This window comes from Carassius carassius, chromosome 19 (genome assembly GCF_963082965.1).
Source record: "Carassius carassius chromosome 19, fCarCar2.1, whole genome shotgun sequence".
NCBI classification, from domain to species: domain Eukaryota; kingdom Metazoa; phylum Chordata; class Actinopteri; order Cypriniformes; family Cyprinidae; genus Carassius; species Carassius carassius.
Window position 1 is genome coordinate 12,756,307 of NC_081773.1, and position 17,816 is coordinate 12,774,122.

The following is a 17,816-nucleotide window of genomic DNA, read 5'->3' on the forward strand; positions in this document are numbered from 1 at the left end:
GTATAGGTGTATTCAATTATTATTTTATTAAACTATATATGTATCTGTTTTTAAATTGTTCTGCTGTCTGTTACACCAGCTTCCTGAAAACTGCAGCTGTAAATCTAATATCTGTATTTTGATGACCTCTCTTCTTTTTTTCCAGAATTTGCCTGGTTGTGATATCAGGAACTACAAAACAATTCAAGGTAATAACATCTCAATGCAATTTATTTTGTATGTTGTGTTAATTGTTTTAAGAGAGAAGCTTAAACCCATTTTTACAGCATCTAGGCAGTTCAGGTGCTATATAACCAGTAAATGACACTTTCAGCATTTGGCATCTGGCAAGCCATCATGGTGTTCAGGCTTTAAAATTCCCTTCAAGCAATGAGATGTGTGCTTTAGATCGACACAGTGCTTGTTTGCACAAGGGAAGTGTAAAACAAATAATTTATTTTTATTTAAATTGAAATGTACTTCCACATGCCTATCATGATTTTGAATCCCTTTTTACAGGCAGTGGTGGCTTGGCCCTAGCTTCTGTGAAAGTGCAAATTCACTGTAATGTCTGTAGTGGTTTTATTTGTTTTTCGTGCCTTTTGAGGTGTGTTAGCTGAAGTAAATGCTGGAAGAAAAAAAATATTTCAGATGCCAACTCTTGTTTAGAAGCAATTAGAGTTTGTTGTCATTATCAAGTGCAGGCCACTGCCTCATAAAACTACTGTAGCATTGACTATAATGTGTGTGTGAGAGGTTCTAGTTGTCTTTCTGTCGGTCTCATAGATCACAGCTAGGCATTAGGTTTTGTTGGGGTGACAGAAATAAATGGCTGATTTTGGATATTTCATCTACTCTTGTTTGCTGTCAATCTCCTATGCTCGTTTTATTTTTATTTTATTTTTTTACAAGAATTTTTTTTTTTTTTACCGTCAGTGATTATATCAGGAGTATATAAATATTGTAGCATTGTCACAATGGTCAGTTTCTTGACCGTGAATACATGTTGCATCACTGACCCAAATGAATGGTTATGTTAGTCAGGTCATAACCTTGGAGTCAATGTTACACCTTGGTGATCATAATAAACAGTTGCTTGAAACATGTCACTAATTAATCTTTACCACCTTCTGATTTTAAACCAGTAATTAATTTATATATAACTAATAAGTGGCAGAAAGAATGGGATGGAAATAAAAATAATAAGCTGTATGAAATAAACCGTATAAAAAGTAGCTTCTATAAATTTAAATCAAGACATGATCAAGTTGTGTTTACTAGGTGTAGACTGGGGCATTCAAGACTTACCCATGGGTTTTTATTAATAGGCGAAGTTCCTCCTTTATGTCTTTCATGTAAAGTTCCTTTGACTATTAAGCATATTTTGTTGAATTGTAATTTTTATGATGCTGCTAGAAAACGCTTTTATTCAGAAACATGCTTGCATGGAATATTTGAATATGTACCACCTAAATGAATTTTAGATTTTCTATCTTATGTTAAGTTGAAATGTTTTATATAATGTAAATCTTATGGATGATACTGAACTTGTTTGCCATGTAAATAGCCATGATGCTAACATGGCGTAAAAAACTTAATAAACAAACAAACAATTAATTAATCTTTTATTATAATTAAAATGTATTTTAGTATACTAATAAAGATACAAACGGTTACATTTCAAGAAAATGATTTAATCTGTTCATCACAAGTGTTGTTGGCAGTAAAATGCTGTGTTATTTAGTACACTCACTGCAGATCTCACCTTTCTGCTGTTTCACAATATTCAACATAAAAGCAGGCATGGAAGTGTACTTGAAATAGTGTTTAATGCTACAATTCTACAAAATCAAATATTATTCAACACTATTCAATTATATTTTAAGATAACTACATTTTAAATCTTTAGGAAGCTGAGGTGTCAAAGAAAATACTTTGTTTTTGAGATTCTGTGTTTGCCAATCTATTGTCAGGTGTATAAATGTATCTAACATCACGATCAGTACTTAGGTTTTTTTTTTATGTCTTTATTATATTAATGATGTCTCATGTCAAGTTTGACTTGGTAAACATTAACATGAGCTTTTTTTTCCCCGTAACTGTACATTTTGTATGGTAACAGGCACAGAGCACAGGGATTGATTCAGAAAGAATAGAGATCTTGTTTAGCAGTGTGTGGGCTTAAGAGATGTCTTCAGCTGTGGGGCAGCACTTTGGGAAGCTGGTGGCTGGACTGTTCCTGCTGGTGAAGATGACTACGAAGCTGGATGTTGTTGTTGTTGTCAGTGGCTAAGTGCTGAATCACCATCTTGGAGGTTAAATCCAGTCTTGTCTAGAAGACCGTAGTGCTGGTTTCTTTAATATCATTATTTCTATTGGAGTTGCCAGAGGACAGCTTTCAGTATAATGCTTGAAAGTTGCTTAGAGGTGTGTCTGCAGCCTGTGGAAAATAAAAACGGAGGGTAATGTACCACTGGGGATGATGATGATGATGATGTGAAAATAAAATATTGATTACTATTTAAAACTCTTGTAATGGCCTCATTTTTTCATCTCTTGTGTCCTGTTTAAAAATATAATAAAAAGTAAATTTGTTAAAACAGTGCAGGACCCACTGGCAATGATGGACCTTTTAAATCGTGGCATAACATTAGTTTTGACTTGTAGGTGCCTTTTTACTAAAGTGTAAAATATGATGTGATTCAGTGTGCAATAAGTAGTGATAAATATAAGTTTTATGTATGCTTTTATTTTTAAAGTGTGTTTGTTATCAGACATCAATGAAACATATTTAAAATGTACATTATAAGCATGCAAAAATTAGAAATATAAAATATTAACCCAACATGTATATCCTGAACACTTAATTGTACATTTATCAGGTCCTGAACACAAATGTGTGTATATGTATTTTTCTTATTGGATGCAAATGGTTTGCAGAACAGTAGACTAGACACTGAAGTATTTACTGCAAACTGACAGCATCACGTCCAGCTGCTGTGTGTGTGTTCTCACTCAAGCGTCGTCCTCTCTTCTGTGTTTCAGATGGAGTCCTGGAATGCCTCAAACCCTGCTGAGAGAAAGAGAGGGAGGAGAGGAGAAGAGTCACTCGCTCTGTGATTCTGGCAGTGCTTGGTCATGTTGCCGAGGGTGTGAGTGTGTGATTGAGAGGGAGGGACCCTCTCTAGGTGATGGTGTAGCAGCACAGAATGGTTTGTGGTGATACAGAGATGCAGGCCGTGATGTGCTGCAACATCAATTCCTGGGACCTACGCAGTCGAGAGAGAGAGAAAAGAGAAAGATTGTGTGTGTGAATGTGTGTGTTGTCTTGCTTTAGCAGCATGTAAATATTGGAGTTACTCCTTGGCCAATGCCTCCAATATTGCTCGTGCTGCTGAAGCACGAAGTCACCAAACAGCACATGCATGTCATCTTTTTATCTCAGCGACCAGGGCCTAGCTGACTCACTGGTACTGAAACACCTTCATGGACTGAATCATCAAACCAACAGGAGGACCTCAGTCTCACCGGGATGAACTGAATGGTCAAAGGTAAAGATAGGTGCAGTGTTTCATTTGTTTGAGAAGTTAAGTAGCTTTTGTTCAATTTATGTGTTTTTCTTTTTTTATATGAGAAGTATTATGTAAAAATATAATTAATCCCTTGAATCCTTTAATTTTTTTTAAATGAAATATTCCAAATGAAATCACTGTTGCATTTTTGTGTTACTGTAAGTAAATAATAAAACTGAAAAAAGAGGAAGATGTTGTCTGACCTGTGGCATGCTCCTTTGAGCCTCGTTATTGTTGCTGTATCTGTTCAGCTCTTTCCACAAGGAACGCAACTTTTATTTTGGGGAGATCTCATCTTTCTGGACGCTTTTCGTCTCTACTGTATTTGAATACTGTTGTAGAAAAGTGCTATTTTTCTGTTGATGAAACCGTATAGCGTGAAGTGTTAATGGTTTTTTTTTTTTTTTTTTTTTTTCCCCCAAGTTTTCCTTATTTCCGGTGAGTACACTGAGAGCACAAAACTGACTCCAAATAGACTTTTTACTATAACAACTGAGCAAAGTTTTAAGATATTTGTACCGAGATTATTCCGCTGGTTAAAATGGACGGCATATTAATATTAGAGGCCAATGTCTCCATGTTGTTGCTGGAGAGGTTCCCGAGCAGCGCATGCGTACCATAGGCCTATATTTCTTATATAACATCAGCATCTAAACGCTTAGCACCCAGCGACTCTGCACGTTATTTTCCGGTTTTCCCGGTACATGTAAATGACGTGTCATTTCATGTTAACAGTACAAGCCACTTATTATGTAACTTTAGTGACAGTGCTTGTATTAAATAACGGCCTACACATTTTTTTGTGAAATTTCACACAAAGGTCTATCGGCCTGAAAAAAAAATACAGTGCAGGGCTCAAATAGCTTAAAATTTTTTTTTTTAAATCCGCCATTTTACGAAAACCAATCAGAAAGACAGATTTATGAGCATCTTCGCACATGTAACCACGGGTTGGACTCGTTCTTGCCATGTCTTTGAGAAATTATAGTCATTTTATTTATTTTTTTATGATTTACAGGGGTCAAATACTTTTATATTTTTTAAAGGGGCCAGTTTTATAAGGGGGCCGTTTACACGCAGAATTGTGTGTTTTAATGTCTGAATGCTTCGTTTGCATGATTTTATCACGTTTTGTAGGTTTGACAATAAAGGAAAGACGTTACAATTTTTTGTTTTGTTTGTTTGATTGTTTAATTGACCAGCACTTAAATCCGCTGTCGCCTTCAGCTCGAAACACGATCACTTCTGACACAGGTCGATTTAATCATGTGATGCTTTTAGACATGATCTAAAGATGGTCAACAGCTGATCATGCAGCAATAGTGCACGGTTTCATAGAGCTGATTTTAATTATTTGGTAACGGCAAAACATACACATTTTAATAATTTAATAGGATTTTTTTTAAGATGTAATGGTTCATTGTCTCATCACTTTTTTTTTTTTTTTTGCAAATGGATAACTTCATATGAGGACGGATTTTTAAGCACCTCTTTTAATTATTAAATAGTCTACGTTTGATCAGAACCTAAATGCATGTTTTCGGCGCTTTACACTTATTTTGCTGTGTGATACATCGAGAAGTCCTCTTATTAGTCATTTAACATGGCTGTGAAAAATATCTAGGCTATGTAGATGCTTACTCGCAGACATTTAAATAAAATACATGTTTTTCGCTTAATTTAATTTTGAATATACTGATTTTTACAACTAATTGCAGTTTTTGATCATCGTGTGTAGACACAAAATCTGAGGAGGAAAAAGTCCGTCTATTTTTTTAAGTGTGTGAGAGTGTTTATGTCGGGGAAACTTGGGTATGTCCAAATAAATTCACCTTCATATATTTCAGCTCTCAAATTTTTCTCTGCACACAGCTGCTGATTTCCACGCTCTTTTCATTCAGTAGACAAAATGAATGAGACTGAGTCTCAAATCATTACGGCTCTTTGCGGAGTGCTTTAAATGTTAGAAACAGGACATTGCATAGGCTATGTAAATGTTAACGTAATATTAATAAATACAATGTGTAGGCTATTTTATTCATTTAATTTGCTATCACGACCACCATAACACTTTGTTAGGGAGTTTTGAGACATTTGCAATTATAGGCTAATTGCTGATGATCCTTATTTCTGCATCATTTATCAGATGTTTCATCCCAACAAGGTTCTGTTGCTATTTCACGATGCGCCGCCTGATGCACTTTAATTTATGCGGCTTGTAATTGAAATTAAACGGCGATCATATTATTTCGTGTATCTGGTGTATGCTATCCGGTTATATAATGTACAAATGCTTGTTTGCTTTAGTGTCTGCAAAAAAAGAAAAAAAGTAGCCTAATGCATTTCACATTTTTCAATTACAGGACAAGCGCCAAAGTTTTCTTTTTTTTTCGGCTTCGTAGGTCAATGTCGACGTATGCATGTAGGGTATTTAATTTGACAACTTTAAAATAAATCAAGCATAATGCTATAACTTTAATATATAGCATACATATATGAATTTATTTGGAGTATCATCGCACATTTCAACTGTGAAGATAAAAAAACAGGATAAAATGACGACATGCAAAGTGCAACTTTTCAGTGTGGCAACTTTATGAGACGAGTATTGACAAAACCGACTATTAAAACAATTAAATCATTAGTCTTTAGAAACATTTAACACAAACAAAACATTTAAAGCAAAAAAGAAATAGCCTATTCGTGTGTTGACATGATTGCTGTTTTTTCTTACAATAATCGTGAGCTCTACTGGTGTAAGATAGATCTGTGGTAGAGTTAAGATAAGTGTCGTTATTTTAAAGACACAATGTTAAAATCGAAGAATTGGAATTACATAACACATGGCGCCATTTCAGAGTGAGCTTCATATTAGTCGCAATGTGTTCTGCAGGCTTCAAAAAAAAATATATTTATTAATAAATTCGTTGTTATTCAATTTACTCCAAGTTATGTAAGGTTTTATTCTGTAAAGTAGGTTAAAGTAGGTAATTTCACTTTTCATCCCCCAATTCGCCTGGCAACAGTCGGCTAAATATATGTTCAGTGACGTGCGCAGGGCTCCGGTGGTGACGTCACGCCAATCTCTGGACTCCTGTTTAAACAGTGCCAAAATCGGGGATACCTTTTTCTTTTCTTTTCCTCTTAAAAATTCCTTACTTTGTGTTTAATGGTGCACTTCTCATGTCTCTCCTGGGTGAAACTGTAAACATTACCAAGACATTGATGAGGTTAGAATGTGGTGTTGTTGTTTTTTTTGTATAAAAAAATATAACAATTTCCCCTCAAAACACGAATCTATTACATTAGCCAATAATGATCATGATGTTCAGATAAAGTTTTGTTGTGGCGCTAATAATAAAACTTTCTCTTAATGGCAAATGATATTACAACATTTGATGTATATTATCGCAATATGTATTAATTCAACAACAAAACAAACATATATCATTAAACAAGTTCATTCACAGTAAAAAAAAATAATAAAAATACTGAAGAACTGAACTTACTGTCCTGGTACAAGACTGACATTCAGTTACGTAACGTTTAACCTTGAGTCTCCTGATAACTTGCACAGAGCAGATAAACGATATCAATCCACAATCGGAATGTGTTCCTCTTCTTTAGGGTTTTTTCCCCAGTTCATTTCTTATATTGCCGTTTCCAAAACGGCAATAACGCATGATATATTAAAAAATGAAAACTTGTATTCGAGAGGAACGTTTGGAGACGAAGTATACAGCTCTGTGTAACTTAAGTGAACAATACATTTTATTAAATGTAAGATATAGGAATGTCATCCCATTAGTAAACCACGATCCATCTACACTCAATTTTCCATTTAAACCCAACAGACAAAATCAGTGCAGTTTACTAGCACTCATACTGACTGTGTGTGTGTGTGTGTGTGTGTGTGTGTGTGTGTGTGTATGAATCGGCCATTCTTGTTACACATTCAAAAACAGATTTTCCCAATGCTACAAATCTAAGGGATTTTCTAGGTTGGCACATTGTAGGACATAAAAAAGTACCTAATGAATGGAGTTATAAAATCAGCTGAGGAAATCTGATGTTGTGTTTATCATGTCCAAGATACAGTTCCGACACAGCTCGGTTATTAGCGTGCAGATCGCTTCCGCTTCTTTCCAGCAGAAGCCAAGCCAGCGCACAATCTCTCCAGAACACGGCAGAGAAAAGCCACTGAGTGCGACCACCTTATCCTGGATGCTCAGAGCGAGACAGTCCGACGGGAGAAAGTTCAGCGCTGTGAAACACGCACATACAACCAGAACAACTCTCCACAGCACACGGGAGTAGCGCGGAGCTGCGGCAGGGGGCAGCGAAGCCAGGTAGGTGCTGCTCTGGTAAGGGGCACACAGCTTGTCCACTTCTCCAAGACGCACCCGGTCCCATTCCTTCACATCGAAGCTTTGCAGGCCACGCAACCCCACGTCCACGTCCGTCCGCGACGGCAGCGGCGTTCCCTGAATGACGCGCAGCTTTTCTCTGAAGTCCTGCATCTGCTGGAGGAAAGTCAGCGGGTCGGAGAGCGACCGAAAGGATTCGGCGATGCTGAGCGCACGCTGCTGCTCCTCGAGCGCCGAGCGGAGCTGGTTGATCTCAGGGTCAAAGGTCTGCATGACCGCGATCTTCAGGGTCTCAAAGTCCGAGAGGATCTCGCTCCGTTTGTGCTCCAGCGTGCGTAAAACTTTTTCAAAGTACTCTGAGACTCGATCCGCGTCCCGCGAGACCCTCTCCAGCGCTTTCCTCTTCGCTCCTTCTAACGATTCCAGGCACGAATGCACCTCCTCGCCCCTCCAGCCCTCCACGACACGAAACAACTCCTCAAACGCGAGCTTCTCGCGTTCATACGCCTCCTCCAGGGCGCAAAACGTGTGTCCTTTATGATCACCTGTCGTGGCGCAGAAGCCACAGATGAGCTTCAGGTCCGTGGCGCAGAAGATGTTGAGCGGCTGTCCGCTGTGAACTCGGCAGAGAGACATCGTCGGCATCACTCGAATCCTGTTGTACTTCTCCACGATGCCACGCAGGGAGTAATTGACTTGCAAGCTCGCGATGCCGTTGTGCACGGTCTCCTTTCGACAGGTCGGACATTTGAACGGTGGTCTCCAAGCAGGGCTCCGGTTACCGTCCAGGATGCCCTCCAGACACTTCTTGCAGAAGCTGTGAGAGCACGGCAGGACGCGCGGATCCTCGAAAAGACAGCAGCATATTGGGCATGTGAGGTCCTCCTCCAAGAGCTCCATCGTATCCTAAGGTGGAAAAAGACATCAATATATAAGCTTGTCGGGGGCATGACACATCAATGCAACTTTCATCATCTTGGCAAGCGTCTTTCTCGTGCATCCCACACCGGTTCTGAAGTCTAGAGCACGCAGTGCTGTCCAGTGTCATTTTGGACATAATCTACATTACGCGCAATAAACCAAATATTTATTTACTTTTGCGAGAATGCGTTACGAGTCTAGTGAATACATAATAGAACCAAATTGGCTGAAAATTAAAACTGCATCCATATGAAGCTTAGCGTGCAGTTTTTTTTTTAAGAATCAACATCATCTGCATCGATCAGAAGTTGTTTTTCAATGCACAGCACGCGATTCTGTGGAAGAGGCACGACAGGTTAATCAAATATGGGAGGTCAGATTGCCTGATGATGAAGACTCCTGAGCGCACCAGTACTTCATTTTTAATTGCCGCGTGAGAACTTTGGTGCAGGAATATTCGAGGACCTGTCCAACAAACTTCAAGGCATTGATTTAGAAAAAAGATTCCCCGCCGTCGAGTTGTCAGAAATGTTTCTCGGTTCGCCCGGGTCCGGTTGTCAAGGTATTACTACGGCTGTGGCAGATGTTGCAGGCGGGAAGCATCAGCAATTGGACCAGAGGCGCAGTAGAAGCTCAGGCAGTCCGCAACGCAATCATGGCTCTTGTTGCTGTGCAGACTTCGCTCTTTCCAATTGGGAAATTTTAACTAATTCAGGTCAAGTTAGTATGGCCAGGCAGTTAAAAAGAATGCGAAAAAACAGCTAATGAATAGTGCATCTAGAGACAAACATTTCAACGCCACATTCAGCGTGATATCCGCGTAGCTAAGTGTATTTGCAGACTCGAGCGTTTGACTACACGTTTTGTGCGGTGAAAAAGAAATGCAGAGGATTCCTTCATTCTTGTTTGGGGTTGTTGCGGGGGAGCACTCACTCTCTCCTAGATCAGCGTTTCTCTGCAGATTACGTCAACACTGGCGTTACCCATCATCTACCCACACAAACGCCTAATTCATCTATTCACTGAGCTACAGTAACGAAGTGATTTTCGTGTACATCTAGTCATGGGTTACAGACACAGACAATCGAAAAGCACGTCGGGTTTCCTGCCATGAAGATGATCCTTTATCACGCCACTTCGGTCGCATATGCCCGTGCCATGTGTCAGGGTCTTGCCGCATCGATAACCAATCGCCACCGAGTCACGTGTCAAAATATTTTGACCTCGATTTTTCTTCCCCTGTTTCCATGCCATCAGGAAGAGAAGGGCTTCCGAGGCGCTGCGCTCATTGGTCGAGTCAGGGATGAATCCGCGTGCAGTGACGTAATTGGCCACGAGAGGGCTCAGCGAACCGGTTTGTCACAGAAACAGGATAAGCGCTTTTTATGATTTGTTTGTTTTTATTTAGTGTTAATTCGATAATAAAACAATTTTATATACAATTATATACAATTATATACAATTTTATCCCAGTCCAATTCAACAGTATGGTATATGGTTTGTTTTATTTGTGATTTTCAGGTTAAGTAACAAAAGCTGTTTTGGCTTTGAAGTTTAAACACCTTGCTACATGATTACCTGTCATAAAATAATGTACAAATATATGTTACCCTCTCTGTGTGAAATCCAGGCTAAAGTCTCAATATCGAATGAGAGAACAAACATCAAAGTTTGATTTCAACCATTAATTTCACTATGACTTTAATCTGACATGGCCTTACTCGGTCAATAATAAAGATATAAATGTTAAATTTTCACAGAATGTTCTTTATCTTACGAAGGATGATTTTATGTATTAAAAATTAAATCACAAATAAGAAAATTACTTTAGCTGGGTTTTCACAGCCAGGGTCACATATTCTCTAACTCTTGGTGAGGTGAAAGTGGCCAATAAAAATAAAATCCTCCAGTTTAAACTGTTCCAATTGCATGATCACGGTTTATTTTCAATTTAATTGGCTATTAAAGTTTCTCAGAGTGATTATACGGATGTACATTTTCATCCAGACTGCAGATAGGGCGTCACACACACGTCTTTTGTCACCAGCTATCTGTAACTTTTCTCTGTCCTGGTCCGGATAGACCATTTACAGTTGTTTGTGATTGCTGGATTTGAAAGAAAAATAGAGATTTTGTAATTTTCTAACATTTCCTGTCAACCCTAAATGTAAAGAGGTGCACTTTAAAATGATGAATCACATTTACCCTGCAAAATAATTTTTAAGAGTAAGTTTTAATACTGGGGACTCAAATATATGCCAATTATGCACATTTGGAGATAAAAACACTTGTTTTTTCAGTGTAATTTGGTACAAACATTCTGGCATGATTCATTCAGCTGGATACAACAAAGAATACCTGTAATCCTCTCATGGGAAATTAAATCTGGTTTCTTATTTAGGATAAAATATATCTTATGTAATGAGCAATTTGTTGCTGAAATGTTACATTCATATTTGTAAATAATAATAAAACAAACTCCCCCATGATTAGTGCTTTTTAAAAAGGAATTTGGAATTTTTAAAAAAGGAATTTGTAATATATTTGGAGACGTTAAGAGGGATGAAAAGTGTAAAAGCAAGGCACTTGTATACTTTATATTTTGGTTTCATAATGTGAGAGCCTCCTACTCCCCTAATTTTTATTTGTCTTTATATATATATATATATATATATATATATATATATATATATATATATATATATATATATTTTTTTTTTCTCCTCAATATTTGTATTTTATCTTAAATTTATTCTGTGATATGGTGTACAGAATGTGAATAAAAATTTAGTTTACTGTCAGTTATGAATGCCTTTCTGTGTTGTTCAAAGCATTGAATAAAAAAAAAAAAAAACTTTCTGAGCCGGTAGCGCCGCCTTGAGGTGTACCTCTGTGTGTGTCAAAACAGCACCACTAGTCAACAATCATTTTTCCGTGGGATCCGTTCTATCTTGGAAGCATTGTGCGCTCTTGTGTCTGCCGCGTGTAACTGCACTTCCGGTGATCTCGGCGCGAGAATGGCTGCGGTGTTTACGTGTTTGGCCTGCTGCGGGGATGGCGGAGCGGGCCATGCCCCCCTCAAAGAGATGCCCACCGTACATCTAGACACGCACCACATGGGTAAGAGTCATTTCCACTGCTCTGCAGGGTCACTAGAAGACACCCATTTACATTTAAAGTGAAGAGATGTGTCAAGCTAGCAGATTGTGCTATACACTAAAAACAGCGGCTTGAACACAACTGAACTAAAATATCGGTTTACAATCACTGTTTTAAAGTAAGTAATGTGCACTCGTTCCTAACAGTGTCTAATGAACAAGTCCTTACTCCTCTGGGTCACATGCTAGCTGCTAGTACACAGCCGACAGATCCAGTGTCTGTTTTATCTCTCGTGATTGAGTGAATCAGGTAACACTAGTGGGTGTCACCTCAGCCTCGTTCTTCTGCAGTTATCTCTGAAAACATTATGAAATGCATACCTGTATTTGAGTGCTGTGACAGGGAGGTCCTGAGAGTTTGCTTGGCCTTTTTTCCCAGGGACGGATGTGGTCATCGTGAAAAGCGGGAGGCGGATCTGTGGAACTGGAGCCTGTCTCGCCAACGCCCCTCTACACCAGAACAAGAGCTATTTTGAGTTCAAGATCCAGTCCACGGGTGAGTGACTCCGTCATAGTTGTTACTATACAGTCAGCAGGGTCAGACTTTCATCATGTTATATTGTAACCAGGTTTTTAGGTTTCGCTTTGGTTGTTTTTAATGTTTTTCTAATACCTGTACAAACACTGTAGCACTGTGGAGCTGTCAGAGAGATGTATTTGTTGTCTCAAAGAGGAATGTTGTTGAGTGTGAAGCTGATGTGGAATAGATTCTGACATATAAATAATACATAAATAAAATAAGAATTGAGAGTTAAGTAACTGAATCAATTGCAATAACCAAAATAAAGCAAGACAGGGATACCATGCTGAGTGTTTTCATATGGTTGAGGAATTGTCCCTTAATATAAAATATCATTTATGATAGTAAGTCAAGTTTGACAAGGAAGTCAAAGCAAAATTAGATTAAAGTTGTAATATTTTGAGAATAAAGTCATTTTTCTAATTTAATCTCATCATTGCTATAACTTTATTCTCTTAATTTTTAGTTTACTCCCAGCATATTCTAAGTTCAATCTCATAATCATAGACTTTATTTAAATATATATTTAATTTTATGTACCACTAAAATGCTATAATAATTTATATTAATTAAATGCAAAGTAACTTATTATTAGGACCCTTTTTTGCATTTTGATATTTTTTCATTTTACTTCTCTGTAATGTTCTTCAGATGGATAAGTACAGCTGTCTCATGAAGGTGTGCTGCTGTTTTGTGTGTGGTGCAGGTGTTTGGGGGATCGGTGTGGCCACTCAGAAGGTGAATCTGAACCAGGTGCCACTGGGTCGAGACAGTCACAGTTTGGTGCTTAGACACGATGGCTCCATATACCACAACAATGAGGAGAAGAACCGATTACCTGCCAACAGCCTGCCTCAGGAGGGGGATATAGTGGTACCTTTTAACTCTTGGAATTTGGACAGTGAGCTATCAAATTGAGTAATACAGCAAGTAAGTACTGTACAAGACATTGCTTCTGATCGTAAATGTGTCTCTTTTTTTTAAGGGGGTGACCTATGATCACGTGGAACTGAACCTGTACTTAAATGGAAAAAACATGCACTGTCCAGCCTCAGGTATTCGAGGGACTGTGTTCCCCATAGTTTATGGTGAGTTATATTTCAGTCATATTATATATCATTGTAATGTTTTACTTTCATATATTGTAGATTTTTCTTACATGTAAAGTAATACATTTCAAATGTTTTTATTTAATTTTGATTATTAGAGCTTACAGTTCGTGAAAGTCAAAAATCCAGTATCTCAAAATGTTAGAATATTTACATTTGAGTTTCATTAAATGACCATCCCTACAATATAACTTCCGGAAGTCTCTTTTTCTTGAAACCACAATCACGGGGAAGACTGCTAACTTGGCAATGGTCCAGAAGACGATCATTGATACCCTCCACAAAGAGGGTAGGTCACAGAAGGTCATTATTGAAAGAGGTTACTGTTCACAGAGTGCTGTATCAAAGCACATTAAATGCAGAGTTGTCTGGAAGGAAGAAATTGGGTAGAAAAGGTGCACAAGCAACAGGGATGACTGCAAGCTTGAGAATACTGTCAGGCAAAGCCGATTAAAACACTTGGGTGAGCTTCACAAGGAGTGGACTGAAGCTGGAGTCAGTGCATCAAGAGTCACCACACTCAGACGTCTTTAGGAAAAGGGCTACCAACCACCTCTGAAACAGAAACAAAGTCAGAAGCATCTTACCTGGGCTAAGAAGAAAAAGAACTAGACTGTTGCTCAGTGGTCTAAAGTCTTATTTTCAGATAAAAGCTAATTTTCCATTTAATTTGGAAATCAAGGTCTGGAGGAAGACTGGAGAGGCACAGAATCCAAGCTGCTTGAAGTCCAGTATGAAGTTTCTGAAGTCAGTGATGATTTGGGTGCCGTGATGTCTGCTGGTGTTGGCCCATTGTGTTTTATAATCAAGTCCAAAGTCAATTCAGCTGTATACCAGGAGATTTGATTTCATCTGCTGACAAGCTTTATGGGGATGCTGATTTCCTTTTCCAGCAGGACTTTAGCACCTGTCCACAGTGCCAAAACCACTTCCAAGTGGTTTGCTGACAATGATATAACTGTGCTTGACTGGCCAGCCAACTCACCTGACTTGAATCCCATATGGAATCTATGGGATATTTTCAAGAGAAAAATGAGAAACAGTCGATCCAACAATACAGATGAGCTGAAGACTCAATAGTGCCTCAGCAGTGCCACAGGATCGCTTCCATGCCACACCTCACTGATGCTGGAGTTTGTGCTAAAGGAGCCCCGACCAAGTACTGAGTCCATAAATGAACATACTTTAAAGAACTTGAACTTTTCTGTTTTGCAAATCCCTTTTTTTGATTGATATTAGGAAATATTCTAATATTCTGAAATACTGGATTTCTAACTTTCATGAGCTGTAAGCTCTAATCATCAAAATTAAAACATACAAAAAAATGAACTTTTGAAATGTTTTACTTTACATGTAATTAATCTAGAAAATAGGAAAGTGTAACGTTTTGAAATAATTTGCAGAAAAAAATTAACTTTCACGATATGAAATTTTTTTTAGATGGACGTGTGTGTGTGTGTGTGTGTGTGTGTGTGTGTGTGTGTGTATACAGGGATGCGCATAATTTTTTCAGCCTGGTTCTCATAAGAGAACCTGGAGATTTGGTTTGGTCCTCACACTGCATATAGCATGACCTATTAAATATAACTATAAAAAATTTATTAAAAATAGTTATATTATTATTGCACTTTATTTTAGTTTTTTTTTAAATAAAATAATAGTAAATAAACAAAATAATAGAGTGTGATTTTAATATTATAAAAAATAAAAGGCAGTCCTAGTATTAAATACAAATACATTTATTTTACAGTAAACGTAAAAATAAAATGCTAATATTTACTACTACGTTCTTTGTTTGCCTCTTTATGCTTTCAGGTTGAAAATAAAACTTATATAGCACAGTTTATGATCTAAAATGATACTTGTGTATTAACAGCTGTGAACCATGTCGGTACGCAAATGCACTGTCAGAACATATTTATATAACGCATTTTTTATTTTGGTCGCGCATGCGGACCTGTATGTATGAATGTATGTGTGTGTGTATATATATATATATATATATATATATATATATATATATATGTATATGTGTGTGTGTGTGTGTATATATATATACAGCTGATGCACTGCACAGTTTAAAGTAAAAATCATTCCCGGAAAGCTCTTATTTGCAAACTGATAGTTTTTGTTTCTTACAGCCACTTTACAAAGGCTTTAAGTGTTACAGGCCTTTTTTAGTGATCAGATTATCATGTTTTACTCATGTCTTTCCAAACTTATATGAAAACCTATACGGAAAAAAAAAAAATATATATATATATATATATTATTTAGAGAAATGTCATAGTGTTAATGCAGTCATTGGGCTCCAATGTTGTTTGGTTCCCAAAGTTTTCAACATATCTGCAGAAGAAATAAAGTCATACAGGTTTGATGCAGCATGAGGGCAAGCAAATGAAGATCGATATTTCATTTTTGGGTGGACTATCCCTTTAAGTTTAAATAAAGGTTTAAATAACATTTAAAGATGTGCAAGTTGTGAAAGGGAACATAAAGCAAAATATATATATATATATATTTAATGTATCTTTAACGAAAACTTACAATACAAGTTTTAAAAAAGGACAGAAAAAAAACCAGATTTGTTGATGCTTTTTTACCAATATACTGGAGAGAAGAAATTTCATGAAATGACAAGTTTTATTCATATGAGGAACTAATATATTGATGTTTGTAATCTCCCCTCTCATTCTCTCAGTGGACGACAGTGCCATCATAGACGCCCAGTTCAGTGATTTCTACCATACTCCACCTGAAGGCTTTGAAAAGATTCTGTTCGAACAGCAGATCTTTTGAATTGTTGTCTGTGTGCAGACACACACATATTGTCAAGCTGAACTGTGTGTGTGTGGCAGCACGTGGTTACAATCTCTCTCAGTGTTGCTTCTGCCTTTGCTTTTACTGCTGCTGCTTTTAGAAGACAGACCAGACTTTATCCCGTGTGTGTGTGTGTGTGTGTAGACACAAAGAAATAAGAGAGAGAATCTACAACCCAGAAAACACTTTACATAAGCACTGAAGACACTTATTGATTTCTGTTTTCTGTAGTGGGCGATATTGATAAACTGAGCTTAGCCTTTTATTTAATGACAATCTATAACAATAAGCTTTGTGTTTTTAATTTATGGAGAAATCACTGATAATGTACCCTTGACTTTATATATCTACACAAATATCAGCTTTCTTGAATGAACCAGTTGTATTTGCACTAGTTACATGTGAAAAACCTCTTATTCTATTGATATTTGATGAGTCTGTTAGTGTCATTTGCCTATAATCTAAACTAGGCATATTTATTAATAGATAACAATAGCAGTTTACAGTATTTTCCAGTGTATTTTAACATTTTACCTCTATGATCTCTATTGCACATAATATTACACAAGTGACTTTGGCTGAACAGAGTTTCAGTGTCAAATAGACACAGACAAGCATGAATCTGTTTAACATGATCATTTTTGCTGCCCTAGCTTATATCTTACCAAACTCCTTCAAATGTTTGACAGAAGGTAAACATTTCTTTTTTCATCAGATGTGTTTTGCTCCACTGACCCTAACCCTAACATTAATTACAACTATGAACCTAATTTTACTGTTTACTGCAGAAATGTTATGTACTCTTAACACTAAAACCACTCATGCATTTATTTTATTCACACAGTTGAATACACAGCCACATCTAAGTTTTATTGTTAACTGCATGGCCATGCAGCTATCTAAAGGCAATGTGCTTTTCAGAAAAGGTGCTCTGAAAAAGCTTTGTCCTGTAAGACTTGTCAAGTCTGGTTTTTAGTCCTCAAAAAAACTTTAATTCTCGCTGTACACTGTCTTATGGTACATTCCCCAATAGATGTATTAAATAAACCTAAGTATTCTGTCTCTGTCAAAGACCTGTGTTATAGTGTGAAATGAAAATGACTTTGTTCTAACAAAATAAAAAAGGCAACAATCAAGCACCTCTACAAAACGAAACTGTTATATTTAAAATTCTAAATGTGTCCCTAGATCTTGTATTGTTAATTGGACGAATAATGTGGGTAAGCATTACTAATCCCATTTATAATCTATTTTTATCATATATATATATATATAGAGAGAGAGACTGATAGATATATTTATTAGTAATAAATGTTTAATTTTGACGCGTTCTATTCATATGCCACAGAACCATTAAGCATCAGCCAGTA

At 37.1% G+C, this 17,816-nt stretch overlaps 2 protein-coding genes across 4 annotated transcripts; one reads left to right on the forward strand and one right to left on the reverse strand.

The window, feature by feature from the left end:
• Positions 1-3,247: 3,247 nt before the first annotated feature.
• LOC132095110 (SPRY domain-containing protein 7) lies at positions 3,248-17,582 on the forward strand. 2 transcript variants are annotated; one of them, XM_059499878.1, is made up of 5 exons: positions 3,248-3,530; positions 12,377-12,493; positions 13,224-13,390; positions 13,503-13,605; positions 16,328-17,582. In XM_059499878.1, the coding sequence occupies exons 1-5, from the start codon at positions 3,521-3,523 to the stop codon at positions 16,423-16,425; spliced, it is 495 nt and encodes a 164-aa protein (XP_059355861.1). In that variant the 5' UTR covers positions 3,248-3,520; the 3' UTR covers positions 16,426-17,582. The 2 variants fall into 2 exon arrangements, with proteins under 2 accessions (XP_059355861.1, XP_059355860.1); XM_059499877.1 differs by lacking the exon at positions 3,248-3,530 and adding an exon at positions 11,593-11,959.
• trim13 (tripartite motif containing 13) lies at positions 6,953-12,446 on the reverse strand. 2 transcript variants are annotated; one of them, XM_059499874.1, is made up of 2 exons: positions 12,319-12,446; positions 6,953-8,824 (listed from the first exon to the last, which is right to left on the reverse strand). In XM_059499874.1, the coding sequence occupies exon 2, from the start codon at positions 8,816-8,818 to the stop codon at positions 7,604-7,606; it is 1,215 nt and encodes a 404-aa protein (XP_059355857.1). In that variant the 5' UTR covers positions 8,819-8,824; positions 12,319-12,446; the 3' UTR covers positions 6,953-7,603. The 2 variants fall into 2 exon arrangements, with proteins under 2 accessions (XP_059355857.1, XP_059355858.1); XM_059499875.1 differs by lacking the exon at positions 12,319-12,446 and adding an exon at positions 9,223-10,095.
• Positions 17,583-17,816: the final 234 nt, after the last annotated feature.

What these genes read in the sequence shown, in the direction of transcription:
- trim13 (XM_059499874.1), bottom strand. Translation starts at nt 8,818, where the DNA reads ATGGAGCTCTTGGAGGAGGACCTCACATGCCCAATATGCTGCTGTCTT.
- LOC132095110 (XM_059499877.1), top strand. Translation starts at nt 11,857, where the DNA reads ATGGCTGCGGTGTTTACGTGTTTGGCCTGCTGCGGGGATGGCGGAGCG. An exon ending in TCTAGACACGCACCACATGG is followed by an intron (nt 11,960 to 12,376) that starts GTAAGAGTCATT and finishes CTTTTTTCCCAG; the next exon opens with GGACGGATGTGGTCATCGTG. An exon ending in GTTCAAGATCCAGTCCACGG is followed by an intron (nt 12,494 to 13,223) that starts GTGAGTGACTCC and finishes TGTGTGGTGCAG; the next exon opens with GTGTTTGGGGGATCGGTGTG.